At 43.7% G+C, this 24,342-nt stretch overlaps 1 protein-coding gene across 1 annotated transcript in view; it reads left to right on the top strand.

Moving 5' to 3' along the window:
- NKTR (natural killer cell triggering receptor) overlaps window positions 1–24,342 on the top strand; it is a 511,856-nt gene that overhangs the window by 250,970 nt on the left and 236,544 nt on the right. The window contains 1 exon segment of the mRNA XM_078665314.1: window positions 6,556–6,585. Coding sequence (XP_078521440.1) covers window positions 6,556–6,585 — 30 coding nt within the window.

The raw sequence follows: 24,342 nt of genomic DNA, 5'->3' as shown, positions 1-24,342 counted from the left end.
TCCCTTGTAAAAACAATTGGCTGATTTCGACTATGATGTTGAAGGGTAATAAACTCTCACCTGGCTTGAACTGTTTGTCTGTCCCTCTTCTCCTCTCCTCAGAATCTTCTTTGCTCCTCAATTATTAATTTCTGATATCAAATGAGTAGCTTATCAAGTGCTTATGTGCCAAGCAAAGAACATAAAATACTGTTCACAAAAAATCACAAAAATGATTATTCCCTCTACAAATGTTAATGCCCAGAGATAGTGAGCACAGCAAACATGGGTGATGGTTATAATTGCCCTTAATCTGCAAAAAGAATGTGCGTTTTCTGCAGCAATACATTCTTGATAAGTTCCATTTCTACCTGAATTGAGTAGGGATGCTAAAGAAGCTTTTCAGAAATGCAGTATTTGGAGTCTGTCTATGATTGAATCACATGCTGTATGTAATCCAGCCTCACAAAAGGCATAGCAGTGTTGCATTTGCAAAATAATAAAGCATCACATTCATGCTTACAAGAATTTCTGTCAGTGTGAAATGAAACATCATCCACTTGTCGTTTAAACTTGTTTTTCATGTACAAATCCACAAATTTAATAAAGGGTTTGCGAAAAATAGCAACAACTGTAGACATGCTTGTGTATCTTTCCACTTAATATTTTTATGATGTCTTATTTCTTATGTATCTGACTCGTACATGTATTAGTTATGTATGCTAAAAATAATTTTGTGGAAGATTTGTGAGACCTCATCTCTAAAGAGAGATGTAAAAAGTAATGCCTCAACCAATTCTGACCCTGTCTCGCCTAATGATATCCGCTCACTATGAATATCAGGACACCCAGTATTTGCTCCCAAGTTCAGAGGTGGAAATCGGCTCTATCTAGGAGGGATTAGGCTGATCAGAATGGTGCACTTAAATCTCCAACAACCTGGAGTTGAAGCAGGAGCTGCTTAAAAGAGAGCAGTACGGCACCGTGAAGGGGAGGCGTTGGAGCCACCCTAATGATCCTCATTACCCCTCTCTCTATTGCTTTCAACCATTTTGGAAGACGTATTTCAGCAGTTGCTTTTGACGTTATATACTGGAGATGCATGTTTCTGTTGGTGACAAAATCCATTTCAGATCCTTTGGAGGCTGTGGTTCTCTCCATGCTCTCCATCCTCAATCCCTTCTGTAATTCTGTGACAATAAATGGTCCTTTAGAAATAAGATTCTGCATTCCTAATGTGTTTTAAGATTTCGGTATCAACCAGCTGATCCCCTGCATTCTCCATATTCTATGTACTATGCTTGTACAGCTAGGGAACCTGCATGCAATAAAACATCATGTACACAGTTAGACTTCAACAGCACATCTAGGCAGTTTTGAGTTTGTGGAAATGTACTCTGCACAATTTACCCTTTCCTTTGATGTTGTCTTGTGTCGCCCATTAATACGGTATATAAGACAACTGCACGCCCTGTAGGTTCATGCCTACTTTGAAAAGGTATATCCGCTTTCTGTGACTTTCCCAAAATGGGTAACAATTTCTGATGACCTTTCTCATTATACAAATTAAACACTGCTTTAATTATCTATTGCAGGAGAAGGGCAAGTAGAGATATGATTTGTGAGTGTAGGGGCACACTTCAAATTAAATAATTCTCATGGCACTACAATTGATTCTCTCACAGTTATAGCAGCAAACTGTTTGGGATTTCAATGGGCTTTAAAAAAAAGTTTTGCCCACTTTGGTTAGAATATACAAGAACTTGTGAAGAAAATCGCAGCTGACTAATGACTAAGAATCTATATTCTCATTAGAGAAGAAGTGAGCTATAGTGGTGACTCACAGGCTTGCACTGCTGATTGCTTATAGAGCTTCATTTTTTCTTGTGGTAATGTAGAGCATGGTGATAGGCCCATTTGCATTGTTCACAATACTTTTTACGTTGGTAATGAGTGGATTGATCTTAGCGTGAAGGTTTCATAATACTGCAGCTTGTGCTTTGCATTTATTTGTAGTCTTTGTAGATGGTGTTCAGTTATCTTTGGGATTAACTCAGTGGGCCTTACAGTAGTGTAGCTGGCTACTGGTGAATTTGTCTGCTTACTCTTTGCTTTGCTCAGGGCTAGAGAGGTACATTTTCGTAGGCCAAAAGTTGAGTGTTCATTCAGGTGAAAAAGCATACTTGTTGGGGACGTTTTCCTGTTCTTGTGGCTATTTATTTTCTGGAATGTATCTGTTATGTACTTATATCACAGAGAATAAATCTGTCTTCCATTATGAGGTGTACAGATAAGTTCGGTCATAAGTCTGTGATGCGACGGTTCTTTCAAAAACGGTCTAATTTGTTTTAATGTCTCGACATCCACTGATAGGGCTTTCAGTGGATTCGTAGATTACGTACAATCCCTACCCTGACAGACTTTAGTTTTGGCATAATCACCAGATCCTTTAATACTTTACTGCACTCAGTATGCAGTATATACCTGTCAAACAACCATGTTTTGCCCCAGAACAAATAGAACATTTGTTATGATTATTAAAATAGTTCATATGCTCCTTGGTGAATGGTCATCACAGTAAGGCTTCCCTAAACCTTTCTATTCTGGCATAAACAAGGTTATCCAGATAAGTGCTCATATTCTGTCACTTTCCACTCAGACTGCTATTCATAAATTGTATCCTTCTCTGAAGAATAAATAGATTCTATATATGGTATGAACTTTGTATTTACAAGGCAACAGGAAAAACGTCTTTCATGTCCAAGCTGATAGCGACTCTCCTAGTTGATGGATCACTTACATGATGAATGCTTTCTGTACAGGAAGTATCATTACACCATGAGGATTTTACTTTTAAATATTTCTTGCAGGAAGAGGATTTCCTCATTGAAACCTTATCGAGATCAGGATGGTCTATGCAGTTCCTCCCAGTGCTAAAAGGGGATGCTCGAACCATCAACAGACATCTTTTATCATCCATATAGGGCTTGAGTTGTCATCCTTAGAGTAGAAAAGAAATACAAGCGTTCTCCATCAGACCCTATATATATATATATATATATTAGGGACCATGTCTCTCTGGACTCTCTTGTGGTGCACACTGCTTGTAAACAGGCCTTCGCGCAAGCCACAGGGGATGCTCTTTCACTGGATAAGGAGAGCAAAAGTATAGATGCTGCAGGGGAACAAATTGGCAGTAGGAACTGCCACTCATTGAATGATAGGGCACAATGGAGGAGATTAAAGCCCCCTTACAACATCCTAATGAACAGTTCATTAAGAGGGGGACGTTTACACCTCTGTAATTCTACTTAGATACTCCTGGCTCTGTATCACTGGTAATAAACTGGAAGTGCAACAACACTTGTTCAATCTGCCTTTTCATGGGGGAAGACCTTTTTGCTCCACAAATTGACCAAATATTAGAAAACAGGATACAGAGATTGCCAAGTGCATGGGGGCCCCCAGACACAATCACCAGGGGTTCTTCCGGAGGCAACAAACCATGGGTGCAGCAAATGACACTTCTCTAGAAGACACCCGCTTGTGTCAGTGACAGCAGCAGTCTTACTTCCACCAAGCAGGCAGAAGGTACTAACGTGGCTCATACTGGGGCAATTCCACTACAGGTAAAGACAGTCACTCTTTCAAAGTCACTTCTGCCACAAAACAGTGACTTACCCCGAATTTCCCCCGATCACCTACACCTGTCGATGGAAGACTTCAGGGGTTTCTTCCTTATTGGGAAGAGATCACATCAGACCGCTCGCTGGGTTTTAAGTATAATACAGCACTGCTTCTGTTTAGAACTCCTTTCAACCCCACTAAACATTCCACCCTGCTCACACACTAAGCATGAAACTTCTCGTAAAGAGCACCCAATATTAAAATCTGGCACAGCTGGATGGATTGTTACATTTCTCCAGACAGGGCAACCATGGCTTTTCTAGGGAATATTCCCATAACTTACATCTGCAAAGCAGCTACATGTTTAACTCCATACACCTTTACCAAACATTACTGTGTGGATATTCTTGCCCGTCAACAGGCTATAGTTGATCAAACAGTATTAAAAATGTGTTTCAGACATCTGCATCATCCACTGACTAATCATGCTTATGCGAGTTCTGCTTTACAGTCTGTGCCGAGCATGTGTATCTACTGCATCACATGCTATGAATGTAATATTTTGCTAACCCAGTAAGTATGTGTTTGTAGTTTGTAGTAGTGTAGATTCACATGCACACACAATCCTATCCAGGGCCAGTGTCTTGTTTGCACATCTGTGTAACATTAATTTAAGACTTTCTTTACATACCACTGGCATGGTTCCTACAATCTCGTTCCCAACCACTTCAAACTTGCACTCACCAACTGTGCGTGAATCAATATAACAATGTAGTTCATGCACATTCCCTTTTCAAGGGAGGAGTCATAGTATACCTTGTGACTCGAAAGAACGTCTATGTAAAAAAGCAGTTTGTAACATCTTAGCACAACACTGGATGGTACGAGTATTTGCATTTTCAGTTCATACAATACATGGTGAGATTAGAGCTTAGTCTTTTCACAAAAGATGATGGAACTGTTACTTTGATGTTTACCTCTAGAAAATATGTCTTTTATTTGAGTTATGTTAAGCTGCCTTGCTCATCACTGCCTTTCAGCAGAACATAAAGGTAGTCCAATGAAGTGCATTTTAATTAACCACATTATACAACCAATTGACACACCTTGCTCAGTAAAGACCATTATATCTTAATGCAAAAAACAAGAACAATGGAAAAAGGAGGAACAGATTCTACACTATTCAAAAATAGGAGGCAATTAATTCACCTATTTCTATGCCAAATGTGCACTGTGAAATTAATTAAACATGATGTACATCATCACTCGCACAAGGGGACATGATTACACATTTTTATTTTCTGTAATCCGCATAAATTATTTGTATCTTATTTCCTATTCTCTTTTTTTCTCTTAACAAACAAAATATTTTTTACCAATACTTAATACATCATATACCACTATATACATACCTATATACACACCTATATACAACGATAAACAATTAAAAAAACACTTTCGACAGAAATCAAGAGAAAAACTAAAAACTAAATAGTTTTTCAACCTTAAGAAAAAATTGTAGGAAAGGCCAAGTGCCCTCCTATTAGCACTAGGAGGTAGTCGGACACTACTGGTTCAATGCACAGATTTACAGAACCTAAATCAAAAAGTGTCACAAGGCATTAATTTCCAAAATCAATTTTCATACAAGGACTCCTCCATATGGAAAGTGTCATTATATCTTAATGAGCATCACATTTTTACTTAGAGTAGTGAGATTTTTCATTAAATGCTCTGATACTTAGCATCACTGCACTTATTTTAATACACCTCCAATCACCACACTACATAACACAACCCACACTTCACCTATCTGCATTCAAAATGTATCCGGCCAAGAGCCCCCTAGTGGGTTACAATGCCGGACTGATAAGGAGCATGGCCAAATGATGAAGCATGACCCTTTTCAGGGTGTGTGAGGGCACTTGCTCCTATTGGAGCTTTTTCATTTAACTTGGAACATGAGAAGTGTTTTTCCTCCCTCCATTCCCCCTGTTTGGGAGGAACTGAACACCCTTGGTTTTGAACCTCTGAATTAACCAACATCTCACATGGCCATAATACCGAGAGCAGACTGGAAAAGTGTCCCTGAATCTTTCCTGTCACTTGGCAAAGTTCTCTTGTCTATTCCTGCCACAGTGATGTTGCTCCATGGTGCAGCACCGTATCTAGGTTAAGACGGCAAAATATTTCATTAGTTCAATTGCACATATCCAGTCAGATTTCTTTGCTCTGAGGTAAAGTATGTGAGCTATTGGAACCACATTTTTAGAGCTATAGGTCAGAGGGCAGGAGTATTAGGAGTAAATCCTAAATCTCCTAATTCAAAATAGCCCCTCTGCCCTGCTGTCGCAAAAAAACAGCACTGTAAAAAGTGAAACAGATTTATGCATACTTTATAAAATTAAAGTCAAATACAATGTTATCATTGCAGTGAAACAAAAATGCTGTCCTTCTGGAAAGGGTCAACATATAAACCACTGAATTTCAGACAAAATGTTCATATAGATGCACACTTGATGCTTTTTATCATTGCAAAAGTCCGTATAACGTTCTTTATTCTCAGTACATGGTGGTTGGGAGACAGTTATAACTTTCTGGTCTTAATGTGACATTAAACAATCAGTTGGAACTTTGCTACAGGTGTTTTTGTTTCAAATAAAATAAAAAATGATATGCCTGCCGAAACACGTAGCCTTGTATGCACTGGTGATATAAATAATATATATAAAAAGAAACCCAGTAGTGCAGCAGCTTTGCTTCCTTGTCCTACTATTCTTACCTGAAAGTGGTTGTATTCATGTTCTGATGTAATATGTTGTGACTGCTCCTGTAAACAATTGTAACTTTTTCTCTTCATTTTTTTTCTTACTATTCTACTTTCAAACATAACCATCATCCATTTTCACCTGAATCTGTGACTTTCATCATTGATGTTTTCACAATCAGAACTACAAGACCTGCTCCTCATCTTGATAAGTAAGTCTGTTTCTAACTGCTATGAATAGCCTTGAACTAGAATTATGTTTTTTTTTTTCTTGTGTGCCTTGGCTGTATGGCGTTTTTACACAGCTGTATCTTCTGTGGTTTAGTTACATCAATCCCAATTAAATTAATGAGATATTGGTATGTAAAACACATTCTCTCCTTCACTGAGGCATTCTTGTATCAATAACTTGGTAACCATTTTCATTTGCTGGTCTGAAATAAAAAAAATACAATAAGAGTAAACCACAATAAGGGTAAATCACAAACGCATTCCTTGGTGTCAGAAGCTCTCCAAATAACGTGCTTAATTTTTCAGAAAAATAATATCTTCAACTTTACATGTGTACTTCACCAAACATGCACATTCTTGAGGTTTTGAAAGTTGTGTGCGTGAATATACCATTAATAGAAGGTGTACAGAACATGGTGAGGCGCAAGTTAAGGCGTGCATTTTGTTCTTTGCGTACCGTAACAGGTACATTTCATGGCTTTTTGGGTTTTATGTTTAATGAAACATAACTAACATTTAAGTGTATTTTTTTTGTGTGAATTTATTTATATAATGAAAGTGGCCGAATAACACTTTATTTTGAGAACGTTTATGAATAAACACACAGTTGCCCCTTTATTACTACTTTTCAAATGTTAAATTCCAGTTTACCACAACAGTACCAAAATTAGGATGAGAAAAACACGTCATTCACTGCATCTTAAACGTGCGTGCTAATGATACATTGCACAAGGAAACTGCTCTTTTAATAGTATCAAGGCATCTTCTACTTGGTTTTAGCTTGCTGGTCAAATTTGTCAACTTCCATTGTGGTTTTTGTTAAATACTCTAAGGAATTGGGTTATTACTTGCGAAGGATGCATGTTCTCCATGATTGATAAGTCTGCAGGTTTTTCTTTACTGGGAGCAAAGTACCCCATTGTTGCTCTTGGCTCTCTCAGGGTAGCGAGCAGAACACTCCAAGGCCTAATCAGGTCTGTTGATGTGGGCTAGTACCCCCTGCTCACTGCTGTGCAACAACGAAACACAATAAATCCTTGTTGAGTCAATGCTTTTGCCTTCAAAAAAGAAAAGTACTTTATTACACACAACAAAATCCTGTGCGTTAATTTACAAACATTTACAAGTAGGTAGGTGGAAATACCTTTGACACCATAAGAACCTTTCACATCCCCAGCAAGCCCTGAATTCTATAACCACAATACCCCCCCTTCTATACTACACTCAATATCCGGGGATTCATTGTCAAATAGGCAGGCCTACTGGCTTTGCCAGGGTGTCACCACAATAATAAAGCAACGAAACCTGTTTGAAACAGCCAGTGCAATGCAATTGAAATCGGTGGAAATTACACAATCGTTCATACTTCTGCTGTGCTGCTACTGCAGCTTTAGGACAAATCAATAGGGGGTCCTCTCACTCCAGAGCCTGAAGTGCTTAGATATTCAGAAACAAAAATGGGGGCATTAAAGCTGCCCTGGGGGGGGGGGCTGCTAAAATTTTGGCAGCCCCACAAACACATTCCAAAGCCGTTGGTGGTGCCTTTGCCCTACCTGGGGCATTCCAGTAGAAAGATCTCCACCTTTTCTGCCTTTGCCAAGGCGCTCTTCTGGTGCAGCTGATCAGACCTGTGAACAATAGATTATCAATATTGCCACATGCATTTTTTTCCCTTACTGCTTCTTTGCACCTTATTTTGTGAGGGTTACCCTTTTGTTAGGAGTAGCGTGAGGAGGGGGATTCACAGTGCCTCCACAGCCCCTACCATCTCCCTGTGCGCAGGGCACCTTTCCTGGATGCCGGGCGGGAGCCATCATCTGGTTTCTCCCACTTGTTCTATGTGGGCAGGTGCAGTCCTGCTGTATTTGCCTTGCTCCACCAGACATGGAGTTCACCACCATACAGAGATTGGCCCTACCCCTTTTGTAGTGGTCCTAGGAAATGGAACCTCAAGGGACCATCTTGATTGCATCAGGCCCTGAGGGGTGGGGTCATTGTGCTTATGATAGATCAAAGGGTGGGGGCCCAATGCACACCACCTCTTCATGAAAAATTAAATCCATAGGTATGTGCAGACCCTCCGGAGTTCAGCACTCCTTCCTCAGGAGAAGTTTTTAAAATTGGAACAGAGTGATAAACATACCATTTCCCCCAGATCGGGCTTTCTTCCTTAATTTATCTGACCCTGTAGAGATGTGTAGTTTGGCTTTGGTAGGCAAGCTCTAGTCACCAGGTGCATTTCTTCAGTAGCCTAAACATTGCTTTGCTGTTCAAATTGATTTTTAATGCTCCTGTTGCTGAATCTGTCCTGGTACCGGTCTTCCCCCGGGGCTTTTTCAGCAGCAAGCAGAGTCTCTCCCTTCCTAACTCCCCAGACCCATGGCTTAGGCTTTCTTACAGTACACCTATGTCAGCAGTGCAGTCAGTGTCTCCCCTCCTGCTGAGGGTCATCCAACTCCAGTTCCTGTCCACAAAAGATCCAGGGAAACCCTCCAGGGTCTTTACCAGGCATCCGTCTACTGTCCCTCAGAAGGTGTAAGGGGAAAGAGGAGGGGCAGTGCAGCACCACTGGATTGGGGAAAAATACACCCAGTCCATGGGTGCCAGTTGACGTCAAAATTCTTCAGTCTATCCAGTGCAGTTGGGTGACTAATCCTTTTAGATGGGCATTCCTCTGGCATGGACTCTTCCGGGTTCCAGGGAGTGCTCAAGTGTCTCTTCCTTGGGCAAGGGTTTTTAAAAGGAAGTGCCCAAGCTGAGGGTGCCACATCACTCCACCACTATCCCCACCCTCCTGCACAGCATGCTGGGACTTTTTAAAATGAAGACTTGAACTTGTCTATGGAATGATACCCTCTGTGAGCCTCAGCCCCTCCCTTAACTGACAAAGCTGCTTTATCCCTTCAAACCAAACCTTTGAAGGGGAGACCCTCCTGTATTTGGCTCCAGAGGTCCAGCCTTACTCCTTTGTTTCAATGGTCTTGGGCCTGTCCAGGCCAGGCCAGGTGCACGTGGGTAACACTTGCAGATTTCCCTTTCGCCCCTTCCATTCCCAAGAACTGGGTCAAGCACTGTCAGAAAGTTCTATTATGTTTCAAACTGCTATAAGGCGTACAGTTCTCACAAAATTGACTTTGAATAATCACTCGAGGTAATTTCTTTTACCCATGAGGTACAATGCAGTGAGCAAACAACATTTTCAGTAATCACTACAGATGTACACTGTCCATTCCCCCTCACCTCATAAGGCCGACACCACGTCCGTACCAGTCCCTCATTAGGCCCTTCTGGCAACAGGCTACCTGTGTGCAGACTCTGGGTTGAGCCAGATCATAGTCTCATATGTTCATCTCACACAAGTGTGCTCAAATATTCGTGTGTAACCAGCCCATAGTCTCTTGCGCAGCTGCACAGCAAGTGGTCTATTTTTTTAAAAGGTGGACATTGACAGTTCATGCACACAGCCCATTTCCACAGAATTTACAGTGAGTGACACTCAGTCGGTGAGACTCGCTAGCCATAAAAGTCTAAAGCCGGGTAGTCCCGTGGTTCCCAAATGTTTTCGACCCACTGCTCCCTTAATCTATGGCCGTTGTTTGCAGCACCCCATTATGTTACTTTTATTTGGCAGGTGGAGGATTTAAGCACGGCCTTTTGAGTACTTCTATTTTTCTTCCTGAAAATAATTGGGATGAAGCCAATAAAGGCATTATAATCATAGATGTAATCCTCTTCTATCCACTGCGGAGTCCCATGCAGTGTCGTAACTGATTGGATGGGCACGGGGTTCTCGGAGAAGTACACTGTTACTGCATTGTGATGTAGTGCTCTTTAAAGAGGTGTCTTTAGCTCGTTCCAGAGCAGGGTTTATCAGGCCCTAATAGAGACAGGAGTATTATTTCAGATCCTGGGTGCATAGATAGAAAAGGTCTAGTTTTGTTTCTTTTTTGCTCATTATTGCCTCCAGTCTGATGGTACCAGGCTGTCCTTGTTTTCTTATTACATAACAATAGGGTTTACCCAGTACACAGCTGGACCTGTGCCAGTAATAGTACATACAACAAGTGGTCCAACTGGCCGGTAAGCTTCTCAAGGGAAAACTGATTTATTTAGAGAAACACCCAACAATTATGAATTAGAATAATGACCAGCATATCTTGGTTATGAAAAAGTTTTGTTCGAGGCATATGAGCTGCAGATCCTACATTTTGCAATAGATCGCCTCCTGGTGTTGGGCTCGGATGAGTGCAGGTTGTTGTCTTCTTGGAAGAAGTCTTTTGTAGTCACAAGATAGGTGACTCCTCCCTTGGACATTACTGCGCATGGTCATCGACTCCATCCTCAGATTGTTTTTTTCCGCCACTGGGTTCGGATGAAAGTTTTCCGCTCCGGCTAGAAAAATACTTTTTCTGCTTTTTTCGAAGCGAGAAACTTCAAACAAACTTCTTTCGACATCGAATAGACTTTCGACATCACCAGCTACATTCCGGTGCGTCGACGCGGGCCGTTGGGCCCATCGGCGCCGTGCGGCCTACGCCTCATGGAAAGAACTCCATTCAAGAGATGCCCGGTATGTCGAGCAAAATTCCCTCATAGCGACCATCACGAGGTTTGTAACCTCTGTCTCTCGCCAGAACACGACGAGTCGACCTGCACAGCCTGTGCCTCCTTCCGATCGAAAAAGACCATTCGGGATCGGAGGGCCTGTTGACACGAAATGAGGAGATCAGCACCAGCACCGGAGGCCATCTTTGAAGAGGAGATCGTCGAAGAAGACGTCTCCGAGGACGAATATCCAATCGAAGATATCTCCGAGGACGAGCCTCCACTCGGAGCAGAGGAGGACTCGCCTGATCTCCAGATAATATCTGTAGAAGAGAATTCGGACTATTCGATCCCATCTCGACAACCCGTGAGTACATCTGCCCCTGCACGACAGACAGTACCCAAACAGAAGGCAACGGTCAGCACTCCGCCCATGGGGCCCAGTCGAGACCGACGTTTACCCTCTAACGCCCGGCCTTCATGCCCGGCTCCGAGGAAAGAGAATACGCCTTCCGGTGCCTCGGCACCGAAGAAACACCATGTGCCAGTTACATCTCCTCCATTGGCACCAAAACATCCTTCGAGACCAAAGGACTCGTCGGCACCGAAGATAAAACACCCTTCGACGCTCAAAGACAAGGACACTCCGGCACCCGTACCATCGGTGCCAAAGCCAAAACCTGTACCAAACCCGAAAGCTTCAACTACGAAACCTTCCGGTTCAAAAAACAAAGAGAGGGAGCCAGTTTCCGGCGCCACAGGAACAGCAAAACCTGTCTCCATGCCAAAACCTCTAGTATCAGTACCAAAGACCCCAGAAAAGACTAAACAACCTTCGGCACCGAAAGCATTGCCAAAAGACTCCACTACTCCTCATAAGGCAAAAAGCACTAAACAACCTCTATCGGCTCCGAAAAAATCGACGCCGAAGAAGATTATAGAAGAGGAAGAACTGTTTAGACCAGATCCTAGACAGAAAAAGGTCTATATTAATCCAAAAACTGGACATGTAGAAGCAATACCTCATAAGAAAAGACCAGCAGACACACGACTTACACCTGTGGTTCCTGCCAAAAAGGACTGTGCAACTTCTCCAATGCACCCTTCCTCTCCTTCACCTTCTTCCTCTCCTATTACTCCACATGTGGAACCTATAACTTCTCCTATTCACTCTCCTGCATCATCACACCACACTGATGAGGAGTATGATTGGGTGGGGGGGGATTATGTTCCAGAGACACATACATACCCTTTAGATGAGGATGTTAACACAGAATACCCTAAGGATGATGATGCATATAATTTTGCACCAAATAACGCACCAGACATCCCTGATCCTCAGTACTACCCAACAAAACCTTCCCCTACAGAGGACAGTATTGGTTGTAATCATTTATTGAACAAAGCTGCACTTTACCATGGGGTTCCTATGCACTCTGATGCCATTGAGGAGGACTTCTTGTTAGACACTTTTGAACAGTCACAAAGGTCTACCCAAATATTACCAATGATCAAATGGGTCATTAAACATGCTCCAGAGATTTTTAAAGATCCAGTAAGGTGTAGGGTGTTAAATCCTAGAATAGAGAAAAAGTATAGGCCAGCACCAGCTGATCCAGTATACATTAAGGGTCATCTGCCAGTCAGTCAGTCAAAATACACTTTATTCGATTTTTGTTAAAATCACAAAAGACAAGAAAAATACATGCAATAAAAACATTTTAAAAATACCCACAATTCATTTTGTTTTTACACAGTGTCCGTCAAAGATTCACTTAATTAATCACCATGATATATAAAATGAATTTACAATTAATATATTGGTTTTTAGTTTAAAACAGTACAGTTCTAGGGATATTTTTGTTTCTTCCTCTGTATGCGGCTGTTAGAAAGCTTGCTACACAAAAAGTGACGTGTGCATCCGGTAATCTTTGAAGATAAAACAAGGCTGGTCTCACTTGTATGAAGCCAAGGATTTTCAGGAGGGGAATTAGATATTTTCTCCTCTCCGTGTTGTAAAATGCACAAAAAAACAGAAAATGGAAAGTGTCCTGGTTAGAAAACTGGTCACACTCACAGGGTGGTGCATGCTCCGGTTTACCCCACGTAGGGAAGGTGCCTAGTGAATAGTGGATCAGATTCATTCTAAATCTGGTTAACAAAAATCTGTGCAAGGGTTTAGAAACATATTGCAGGTATGGTTCCATCGAGTGGGAAGAGGACAAAACCAAGTGTGCTCTTACTAGAGGTTTGTTAACTTCAGACTCTTCTCTCTCTAAGCGTGTCCTCCCCTGGAATTCATTCTTAATCCATGCAATATCCGCTTTCCTAATTATTGACGGTGTTGTGTATAGGTCAGGTCTCCCAAGGGCAGTGAATGATGCCTTTATATATCTCAGCCAGGCTATTTTCATTGCCCCATCCCTTGCAATCACATCTTTAAGAATTGTGTGGTTTAAAGACAACTCAGTATTTAACCAGGTATTGGCCCAAAAAAGTAAAGGGGCCATTTTCAATCCATCTACAATATAAGGTAGGCCGACTTCTTCATGTATGGAGTAGGTAGGTGTGGAGTTTGGAACCGACAAGATTCTTCTAATAAGCTTGTTCTCTACCCTCTGAATACTGTCCAGGTTGGTATAACCCCACAGTGCTGCGCCATATGAGGCTATAGAAATGCATTTACTTTTGTAAACTTTTAACACAGCTTCCATTGGTTTAGCCCCTAGTCTTTTAGTGAAATCCATCAGGGCTGCTGTGGACCGGGCTAAAGAGATATGCTTGGCCTTTATTTGCGGAACCCAGGAGCCCTTCTCGTCAAACAGGACCCCTAAGTAAGGAAAAACCGGGACCCTGGAGAGAACCTCGCCATTACAAAGGAAGGTTTTTGTGTGTGATCTGTTTTTCTGCGGACCCACGATCATTGTGTGCGATTTGGTCACATTGATTTTTAAGTCTAATTTAGACATAAAGGAACCAAAAAGCTCCAAAAGGGTCTGTAGACCAATGCCCGTGCGGGCGATGAGAACAGCATCGTCCGCATATAGGAGAGCCGGAATCTGCTTCCCACCTACCCGCGGGACATCAGCGTTGCCTGCTAATAAGGACTTCCCTAGATCATTAATATAAATGGTAAATAAAAGTGGGGCCAAAATGCAGCCTTGGCGAACACCCTTATTTGACCTAAAGCTGTCAGAGCATCGCCCTTCCCTGGTTACCCGGACTTTCGCAGTAAGTCCTTGATGCAAACTTGCTATAAGGGCCACCAAGGGATCCTCGATGCCAAGCTCACGGAGTATAGCCCAGAGCTTGGCCCTATTAACCAAGTCGAAGGCCGAGGAGAGGTCCATAAAGGCTAAATATAGTGAGCCCTCCCCGGCCACCGTATACTTAGATATTAGGAGATGTAAATTTGAGCATTGCTCTAAAGTTCCCCGTTTTTCCCTAAAACCATATTGAATCTCTGCGAGGCCCCCACAAAACTCCAGGCTTGTTCTCAATTTAGTCAATAGTACTCTGCCCAAGATCTTAAAGGCAGAGTCTATTAAAGAAATTGGGCGGTAGCATCCCGGATTCTCCCTATCTCCTTTTTTGAAGATGGGTACTATGACAGATGTATTCCACGTTTCTGGAAAACATCCATCATTTGTAGCCCTAAAAACATTTGTGAGGACTTTAGACCAGGTGGTTGGGGCATATATAAAAAAGTCTACCGGGACTCCGTCTGGGCCCGGAGCCTTATTCTTCGTGGAGTCCATTATAGCTTTATATACCTCCTCCTCGTTGAATTCTACTGCCACTAGCCCTCTGGTCAGTCCTATATCGTTTCCATTCACAGAATCATTACCGCCGTATATGTTTTTAAAATGATCAACCCATTTCTCATCACTGATAATGCAGTCGGAGATTGTATTAGTCTCCCCAGAGAAGAATTGGTTATTTATAATGTCCCAGAATCTCTTACTATTACGTAGTATATCCACGTCAAGCAAGTCATTCCAGGCATTTTGTTTAATTGTATTTTTCCTATTTTTGATAGCCAATTTATACTCCCGTCTTAATTTAGAGATTAAGATTTTATCCCTCGGCTTTGTTTTGAGTGCATTTTTCAGGTCTTTATGGGCTTTAGAACAATTTCTATCAAACCATTTATGGGGCTTGGGTGGCCAATTGGATTTGGGAACTGTGAGTTCTTTAGCTGTTTGTGAGCAAATAAGGTTAAAAGCTGAAACAATCTCTTTGTTAGTGGCATTTTGGTCTAGACAAATGCACATGGGTTCCTCTATCTTTGGGCACAGTGAAGCCATGAAGGTTTCCTGGACCACCTTACCCCACTTAAGCCGTCTGCCCTGGTCGCTGGGCACCGTCGATGTGCAAGCCCTAGGAAGACCCAGGTGTTTGCTCCATAAGTCACTCCAGTGAACCTGTGCAGAAACTGGGTTGTGGTCACTATGTGGGGAGGCAGTTACCTCATATATCCCCATCTTAGAGGTTAAACCCTGAGAAACAAAAATGAAATCTATCACAGACCCACTTTCAGACCCTTTGTAAGTGGGCAAAGATTCGTCACTACCAGTGCTGAGGGGTTCAAACATATTAAGGCTAGCAAGAAAAAATTCAAGCGCTTCCCCCGCTTTGGTGTGAACGAAGTGCAGATTGCCATTTTCAGTCTGACCCTCCAGGTTGCCTAAATTACATTTTAAAACACATTTTTGAATGTTGAAGTCACCTAAAATTATGAAATCGAAATTAGTGCAAGATTTATGACTGTAATCGTTAAGAACATTTTCCAAGTGATCCACATGGGCTGTGTCTGTTTGTCTAACCCAAGAATTATAAAAATTTGAGACCACTAGGACCCGCCCTGGTGCAATAGTCCACTCTACCATTAAAATATTTGGGGAGCCAGACTCTAGTTGTTTAAACGTCCCTGCCAGTTTAAGTGAAAAGAGGAGAACTAGTCCTCCCTTAGCTCTTCCTGCACTACTTGGAGTTGCAGGTATAGTAAAGCTTGAAAACCCATCCAACCAGAAAGTTGGTGAGGTGTCCCATGTTTCTTGGAGGGCAATTACATGGTTACTGGCTATGAAGTCTATCCATGTGGGATCTAGTCTTTTAGCTCTGGTGCCCGCCACGTTCCAGCTAAGGAACCGACATGGAGTGAGTTCCACCTCCCCTAATAAAGCCAAAGGCGGTGTCTGGGTATATGTTAGTTGTTTATTAACTGCAAGCATAGGATCCTCCACCCTAACTATTTGGGTTTGCAGGGCCGAGTGTCTTTGCCCCTCTGGTGTTTCTGCTTGGGCGCCCTTTTCTGTAATCCCCTTAGAGGCCTTATCTGTTTGTCAATCCACCCCCTCTAGGCCATTTAGACAGTTAAACCGATTGTAAATTGGAAGAAATGGTGCCGGTCTACCCAAAAGTGGCCAGGGATGAGAAGCCTGGCGACGCCCACTTCTTCCGACTCTCTCCCATCTATCATGATTTGGGGGTGGGTGATGTGGGCCTGGGGTAATGGGGAAGAAAAAAGACACACGGAGGGTATGGATAGTAGATTCCCTTGATATATTTTCCCCTTGACATATATGCGACACCGTACCCTTGTCCTTGAAACTCACCAAAACACAGTCCCCAGTGATGGATTTCTGAGTTCTCCCCACCCATGGGACTCTTCTTACCATTATAATCTCATTGTTAAGGTGTCTCGGGAGGGGTCTATTTCTGTTTAACCACTTAATAACCCTAGTTTTTAGGGCACAAAAATCCTCTACTTCTCCTTCATCAAGTGGCGGGACCCCTGCCATAACTACTGTAAGGTCGTTAGTCTCGGGGGGTAGGTTAGGGCGACGGGGTCTTGCAGGGGGCTTTTTTTGGTGGTCCAGAATGTTATTGTCTATCGTATGTGCCTGAGATACTAATGCAAGGGGGGGGTTAGGCGTGTTAGCATGAATTAAGTTGGTAGCTACAGAATTTGGTTGTAGGGGCTTTTGGAGGGCTACCCCATTAACAGCCTGAGGTGGAATTGGCGCTGGGTTGGCTACCCTATGTTTAGACCCTTGCGAGGCTACAGGGGTGGTGATGGATGCTAAATCACTTTCCTGTCGACCTCCGCGGGTTTTCAGACTTCCCAATGTGGCCTCCAATATGGTTAGTCTGATCTCGATCTTTTTTACGCTTTCGCTGATCGGGAGTAACAGTGACCTTAAGAGAAATTCCAAGTTTCCCAGCGGCACAACAGAGAGGGGGACATTAACACTACTAATTCCTACATCTTTGCTCAAGGCGGGAACTATAACTTCCTGCACATTAGATTTAGGGTGTGACTCTGCCAATGGTTTTGCAGTGGATACAGAATGTTTTAGGGATTTACCAAAGTCTAGGTGTAGAGTTTTGGGTTTACTACCACCCTGCGCTCCCTTTGCCCTTCTCCTACGTTGTTTTGGGGGGGGTCCCGGGATTACTTGTGTAGTGACTACTTTCAATTTGGGATGCCTATCTTTATGGGCTGCGGGCGGTTGTGAGGTTAAAACAATAGTCCCCCTAACGGGACTGGAGCTAATAGGTAGAGCTGTGCTCGTAATTTCAGCTGGGGAGGTGTTCATACCCTCCCTTAACAGGAGTGGAACATCCTCAATTCGAGTTAACTCCTCCCTTAATGTAATAGATTGTTCTCCCATGGGGGTGTTTTTCAGGTTGTCCACTGATCGTCTCCGTTCCGCCCTTAACCTTGACAAATTTCCCTCTTTGTCCGCCTCCCCCACAACCCGTGCAAAGTAATTTTCAAGAGTCCCGCTTTTCACTCCACCCGGCTTCTGAGGGGTACTCTCCCTTATCGGTGAGGGCATAATTAAGCTCCGGGAGGGTCAGTCAGTTATGCCTCCCAAGGCGGGTGCAACAAAATAATAAATCCTGAAAATACCTGCCCAATATGAAAAACCAAGAAAGTGGGCCCAGCCCGGCCTACTCCGGCCGGTGACGGCCTTGGACGGTCCCGCCCTTGTCCCGGGCTTCTCCCGGGCGCTTCCCGCGCGCTCCCGCGCAGCGGGGGTCCGGCACTTCTTTTAACACTGCAGCTATGTGATAGGCGGGGGGGCGTGGCCAGCGGGGAGAGCAGCCCAGGTGTTGCTTGTTGGGCGCGCAGGGGCTCCTGGTCGCTGGAGTCCCCTGCTTAGCTCGCAGCCCCGCTGGTTCTCTTGCCTACCCCCGCAGTCCTCCTCACTGGCTCCTCTAGGTGATCCCGCGGCAAACGACGCGCTGCGGGACCCGCGAAGCGGGTCCGGCGAGTCGAAGGGTCAACAGCAGGTCCGCTGGGCAGCCGATGCAGCACGCTCCTCCCTCGGCAGCAAGGTACGGTAGAAAAGTGTCCCGCAGACAAAGGGGCAGCAGCAGCTTTTTAGTCCGTTGGCGGGGGGGCGTGGCCAGCGGGGAGAGCAGCCCAGGTGTTGCTTGTTGGGCGCGCAGGGGCTCCTGGTCGCTGGAGTCCCCTGCTTAGCTCGCAGCCCCGCTGGTTCTCTTGCCTACCCCCGCAGTCCTCCTCACTGGCTCCTCTAGGTGATCCCGCGGCAAACGACGCGCTGCGGGACCCGCGAAGCGGGTCCGGCGAGTCGAAGGGTCAACAGCAGGTCCGCTGGGCAGCCGATGCAGCACGCTCCTCCCTCGGCAGCAAGGTACGGTAGAAAAGGGTCATCTGCCATTAGACTCCTTAGTGGTGTCAAATGCACGCAAAAGGGCTAATTCTCAGACTTCTGGGGACACACCCCGCCTGACAGAGTACAAAATTATTGATGCGTCAGGGAAACAAATTGCTGCTCAAGCAACAATTATATGGCGCATAGCAAACACACAGGCTTTACTATCACGCTACAACAGGGCTCATTACGATCAACTAGAAAAGCTAATGGAACACCTACCAGATCAACACAAGGATCTGGCAGCAGAACTTTTACAAGAAGGCAAATTAATTTCAAATGCCTCAATTAAATGTGCACTAGATGTAGCTGACACAGCATCCAGAGCAGTGAACACTAGTGTTATTCTCAGGCGTCACGCATGGTTACGCATTTCGGGTTTTAAACCAGAGGTACAAACTACCATCCTAAACCAGCCCTTTAATCAGAACCAATTGTTCGGGCTGGAGGTAGATAATACATTAGAAAAGATGAAGAAGGACACAGACACCGCTAAGTCTATGGGGGCATTACAAAACACCCAAACTAGAGGTTCTTTTCGCCGCTCCTCTTATAGAGGAGGCTCCAAGCAAACCGGCGCAGACACAAAATCATCTTTTAAAACACACACGCAGACCTCCTCTAATAGAGGATATTTTAGAGGAGGATACAGTGGCAATAACAACAAGGGAAGAGGTAGAGGTAGGAACAACAACCGCTCCTCTTCCACTCCTAAACAGTGACTTCCCTCTGCCTCCCCTACAGCATTCCACTCCTGTGGGGGGCAGACTTTAACAGTTCCTACCTGTCTGGAACTCCATCACAACAGACAGGTGGGTAAGACAAATTATACAACATGGCTACTGCCTAGAACTCACAGCAACCCCCCCAAACATACCACCCAGGCAGTGTCCAATGTCTGCAGAACACATAACTCTGCTTCAACAGGAAGTTCTAGCACTTCTACAAAAAGATGCTATTCAAGTAGTTCCATTAGAAGAACAAGGAACAGGAATCTACTCCCTGTATTTCCTAATCCCAAAGAAGGACTGAACCTTAAGACCAATTCTCGACCTCAGGACCCTCAACCACTACATACAATCAGATCTTTTTCACATGATCACTTTACAACAGGTACTCCCATTACTACAACAGGGAGATTTTCTGTCCACACTAGACCTAAAGGATGCTTACTTTCACATTCCAATACATCCTGCGCACAGGAAGTATTTAAGGTTTGTCATACAAGGACAACACTATCAGTTCAAAGTCCTTCCATTCGGGGTTACAACAGCACCACGAGTGTTTACAAAGTGCTTAGCAGTAGTTGGCAGCACATCTCAGAAGACAACAAATACATGTCTTCCCCTACTTAGACGACTGGCTCACAAAAGCAAGATCGTACAACCAGTGTGCACAACACACAAAACAAACAATTCAAACACTGCACAACTTAGGGTTTACGATAAACTACACCAAGTCGCACCTAGAGCCTTCGCACGTTCATCAATATCTAGGAGCTACTATAAACACATCGGTAGCTCTAGCATATCCCAGTCAAGCCAGGATTCAAAGTATTCAGAACTTAGTCTCCCTTTTTCAATGCCAGCACTCTCTCCAAGCCAGAGTGTTCATGAAACTGATAGGCATGATGGCGTCTTGCATCTTCATAGTTCCCCACGCAAGACTGCAAATGCGCCCACTACAAGAATGTCTAGCACAACAGTGGAATCAGGCTCAAGGTCAGCTCACAGACCTGGTGTTGGTAGACAGCCGTACATATCGCTCTCTGCAGTGGTGGAACACCAAAAATTTGACAAAGGGACGGCCGTTCCTAGATCCAGTTCCACAGATAGTGCTCCCGACAGATGCATCCCTCACAGGATGGGGAGCCCATCTCCTGCATTATACCACACAAGGTCAATGGAACAATCAACAGAAACAGTTCCACATCAACCATTTGGAGTTGCTAGCAATTTTCCTAGCACTCAAAACTTTTCAAGTACAAATACAAAACAAAGCTGTACTAGTCCGGACAGACAATATGACAGCCATGTATTATATACAAAAACAGGGGGGGGACACACTCTCTGCAACTGTCCCAACTTGCACAGAACATTTGGAGATGGGCCATCCCTCAAAACATACATCTGACAGTAGAACACCCTCCAGGGATCCACAACCAGATAGCAGATCTGTCAAGTCGCCAATCACAACAGATTCACGAATGGGAGTTGCACCCACAAGTACTTCAACCATTCTTCCAAATGTGGGGGCATCCACAAATAGACCTGTTTGCCACCCACGAGGACTCAAAATGCTCAACCTTCGCCGCCAGGTTTCCACACCCACGGTCGGAGGGGAATGCAATATGGATGAACTGGTCAGGCAGATTTGCGTACGCTTTTCCGTCTCTCCCACTCATTCCACTAGTAGTACGCAAGCTCAGACAACAGTCCCTCAAACTAATACTAGTGGCCCCCACATGGGCACGTCAGCCGTGGTACACCACGCTACTAGATCTCTCATTGGTTCCACATCAGAAATTACGGCTCACGCCATCCCTGTTAACACAGAACCATGGAGAAATAAGACACCCGGAACCAAGCCAACTGAATTTGGCGATGTGGCTCCTGAAGTCCTAGAGTTTGGTTACTTAAACTTACCAACAGACTGTATGAATATAATTAAAGAAGCTAGAAGACCCACTACCAGAGCATGCTATGCTGCTAAGTGGAAACGATTTGCAATATATTGTAACAACAATCACATTGATCCTTTGGATGTTTACATCCAATATATTATTTGCTACCTTCTACATTTACAAAGGTCCAATTTGGCTTACTCTTCCATACGCCTGCATCTGGCAGCTATTGCAGCGTATTTACAGAATAGACAGCATCTATCTCTATTTAGAGTACCTGCAATAAAAGCATTTATGGAAGGATTAAAAAGAATAATCCCACTCAGGTTACCACCTGCTCCAGTATGGAACCTAAATGTAGTCCTTACAAGACTCATGGGACCCCCTTTTGAGCCGTTACATAAATGTGAACTGCAATTCCTAACATGGAAAACTGCTTTCCTTGTTGCCATTACCTCTCTCAGAAGAGTTGGTGAAATCCAAGCATTCACAATAGATGAACCATTTTTTCAAATACATCCTAACAAAGTGGTTCTTAGACCCAATCCAAAATTCCTACCAAAAGTGATTACTCCTTTTCACCTAAACCAGTCAGTAGAGTTACCAGTGTTTTTTCAAAAACCAGACTCTGTTGCAGAAAGAGCTGTACACACCTTAGATGTTAGAAGAGCTCTACTATATTACACAGACAGGACTAAATCCTTCAGAAAGACAAAACAACTAGTTGTATCTTTCTCTCCCCCACACAAAGGCAATCCCATCTCTAAAGGAGGTATTGCTAGATGGATTGTAAAGTGTATTCAAATATGCTCTCACAAGGCAAAACGTACACTAACAGTTCCTCCTAGAGCACACTCCACTCGCAAACTAGGAGCCTCTATGGCTTTCTTAGGAAACATACCATTAGAGGACATATGCAAGGCAGCCACATGGTCTACAATACACACCTTCACTAAACACTATTGTGTTGATGTGCAAGCCAAGCAGCAAGCTGCAGTAGGCCAAGCTGTTATTAAAACACTATTTCAGTATGCTGCAACGGATACAAGCGACCACCGCTAAGGGAGACACTGCTGCACAATCGTTGCAAAATGTAGGATCTGCAGCTCATATGCCTTGAACGGAAAATGCTACTTACCAGTATGCATCTGTTCTTGGCATGTAGAGCTGCAGAATCCTACATGCCCTCCCGCCTCCCCGGGACTTGTATCCGTTCCAGTACTCATCTTACTTAGATGCACACACATGGACATCCTTTCTCTTTTACTTCTACTAACTCCATCATTTCCCATCATGGCGAAAAACAATCTGAGGATGGAGTCGATGACTATGCGCAGTATTGTCCAAGGGAGAAGTCACCTATCTCATGACTACAAAAGACTTCTTCCAAGAAGACAACAACCTGCAATCATCCGAGCCCAACACCAGGTGGCGATCTATTGCAAAATGTAGGATTCTGCAGCTCTACATGCCAAGAACAGATGCATACTGGTAAGTAGCATTTTCCTTATAATGAATAAAGCAAGAATTTACATGATCAACAGGTGCTCCAATGTGAGAAAGTGAGTGAAGTCTCCAGGTCTCCAGGTAGTGCTCGTGAAGGGATGGGAATGTGACAGAGAAAGTAAAAATAATTAAAATATTTACAAAGATGAGAATGACCTGTCTAACAATGTATCTAAGGACTGACTATGAAACCCAAGAAATTAGATGCCATGAATGAATATTGAGTTCTCCGCTTCAGGGCTGAATGAATAAGTACTTGGCAGTGAGGTCCTTGATACTGAGGTTGGTGTCTAGGGTGAATCCAAGTAGCTTGGTATTGTATGTCATTTTGGGTCGAAATTGCTTCTGGTTCATGCTGCTTACCCGGGTTTGGACTAGTTACTGCTAGTTTTTCTTGGCATATACAGCCCCTCGTGGGGCTAAGCTACAGATTGATGCTGAATATCCAGTTCTGAGGGTCAGGCATTGCTTGTGTTATAGAATGCCTGGATGAGAGGACACTTTCAAGTAATATGAACTTTCTTCAGCAGTGCCATGTGAGTGCCAAGACTGTAGCAGTGACCTCTCTCTGCGGTATAGCCCATAGGACCCCAGGAATGTTAGCTTCCTTGAGCAGTGTGAGCTTTCTACCAGCAGTGCCCTGTCAGTACTGTCATGATAGCACTTGGACCCCTGTCCTGCCCCCAGTAGTGTAAGGACACCAGCAGCATTCTCTTTCATTGGTGACCGGACAGTGCTGTAGGAAACCAGCAGTGTGAGCTTCTTCCCAACTAGAGATGATCAATCCAGGCCAGGCTAGAATCTGGCTCCAGTTGAATATCTACCCTGGCCCTAGTGATCCTAAATGGAGCTGGATCCAGCACTCCAGCCTGTGCCTCTATTCCTCCCTATTGTAGTTCTTAAAAGATAAAAACCACTAAATACAGAACAGGTTTGTGGAAACTGGAATTCGAATGAAGAACGTGTATTGAACACTCAATTTATCCAGTCGAAGAGCTGCTTATCTGGGAGCTCCTGCACCTGTTGTTAACAGGACAGAGACATGTCCGGCAATTGACTTTACTTTGCACGCTCATTTTCCCTGACCAACTAATTTCAAAGCACTACAAAACAAACTCTTATTTGGTTTATTGAAATATGCTTCACATATATTAGTAGGGCTGACCATAAATATAGTGGGCCTGACAAACTGACATTTCATCCTCACTGATGGCAACGTCATCAGGGTATCCAGGTCATTATTTTAAATTTTTATTGCACACAGCATAAGGTAGACTGCTACAAAATGCACAGAAAATGTGCTTCCAAAGTATAGATGTTAGTAATAGATAGACGACTGTATGTGGTGTATTTCTTTTTATAACTGTATTTCAAAA

The sequence above is a fragment of the Lissotriton helveticus genome, chromosome 10, assembly GCF_964261635.1.
Source record: "Lissotriton helveticus chromosome 10, aLisHel1.1, whole genome shotgun sequence".
In the NCBI taxonomy this organism is placed as follows: domain Eukaryota; kingdom Metazoa; phylum Chordata; class Amphibia; order Caudata; family Salamandridae; genus Lissotriton; species Lissotriton helveticus.
The sequence above is the reverse complement of the archived record's forward strand: the minus strand, read 5'-3'. Positions and strand labels throughout refer to the sequence as shown.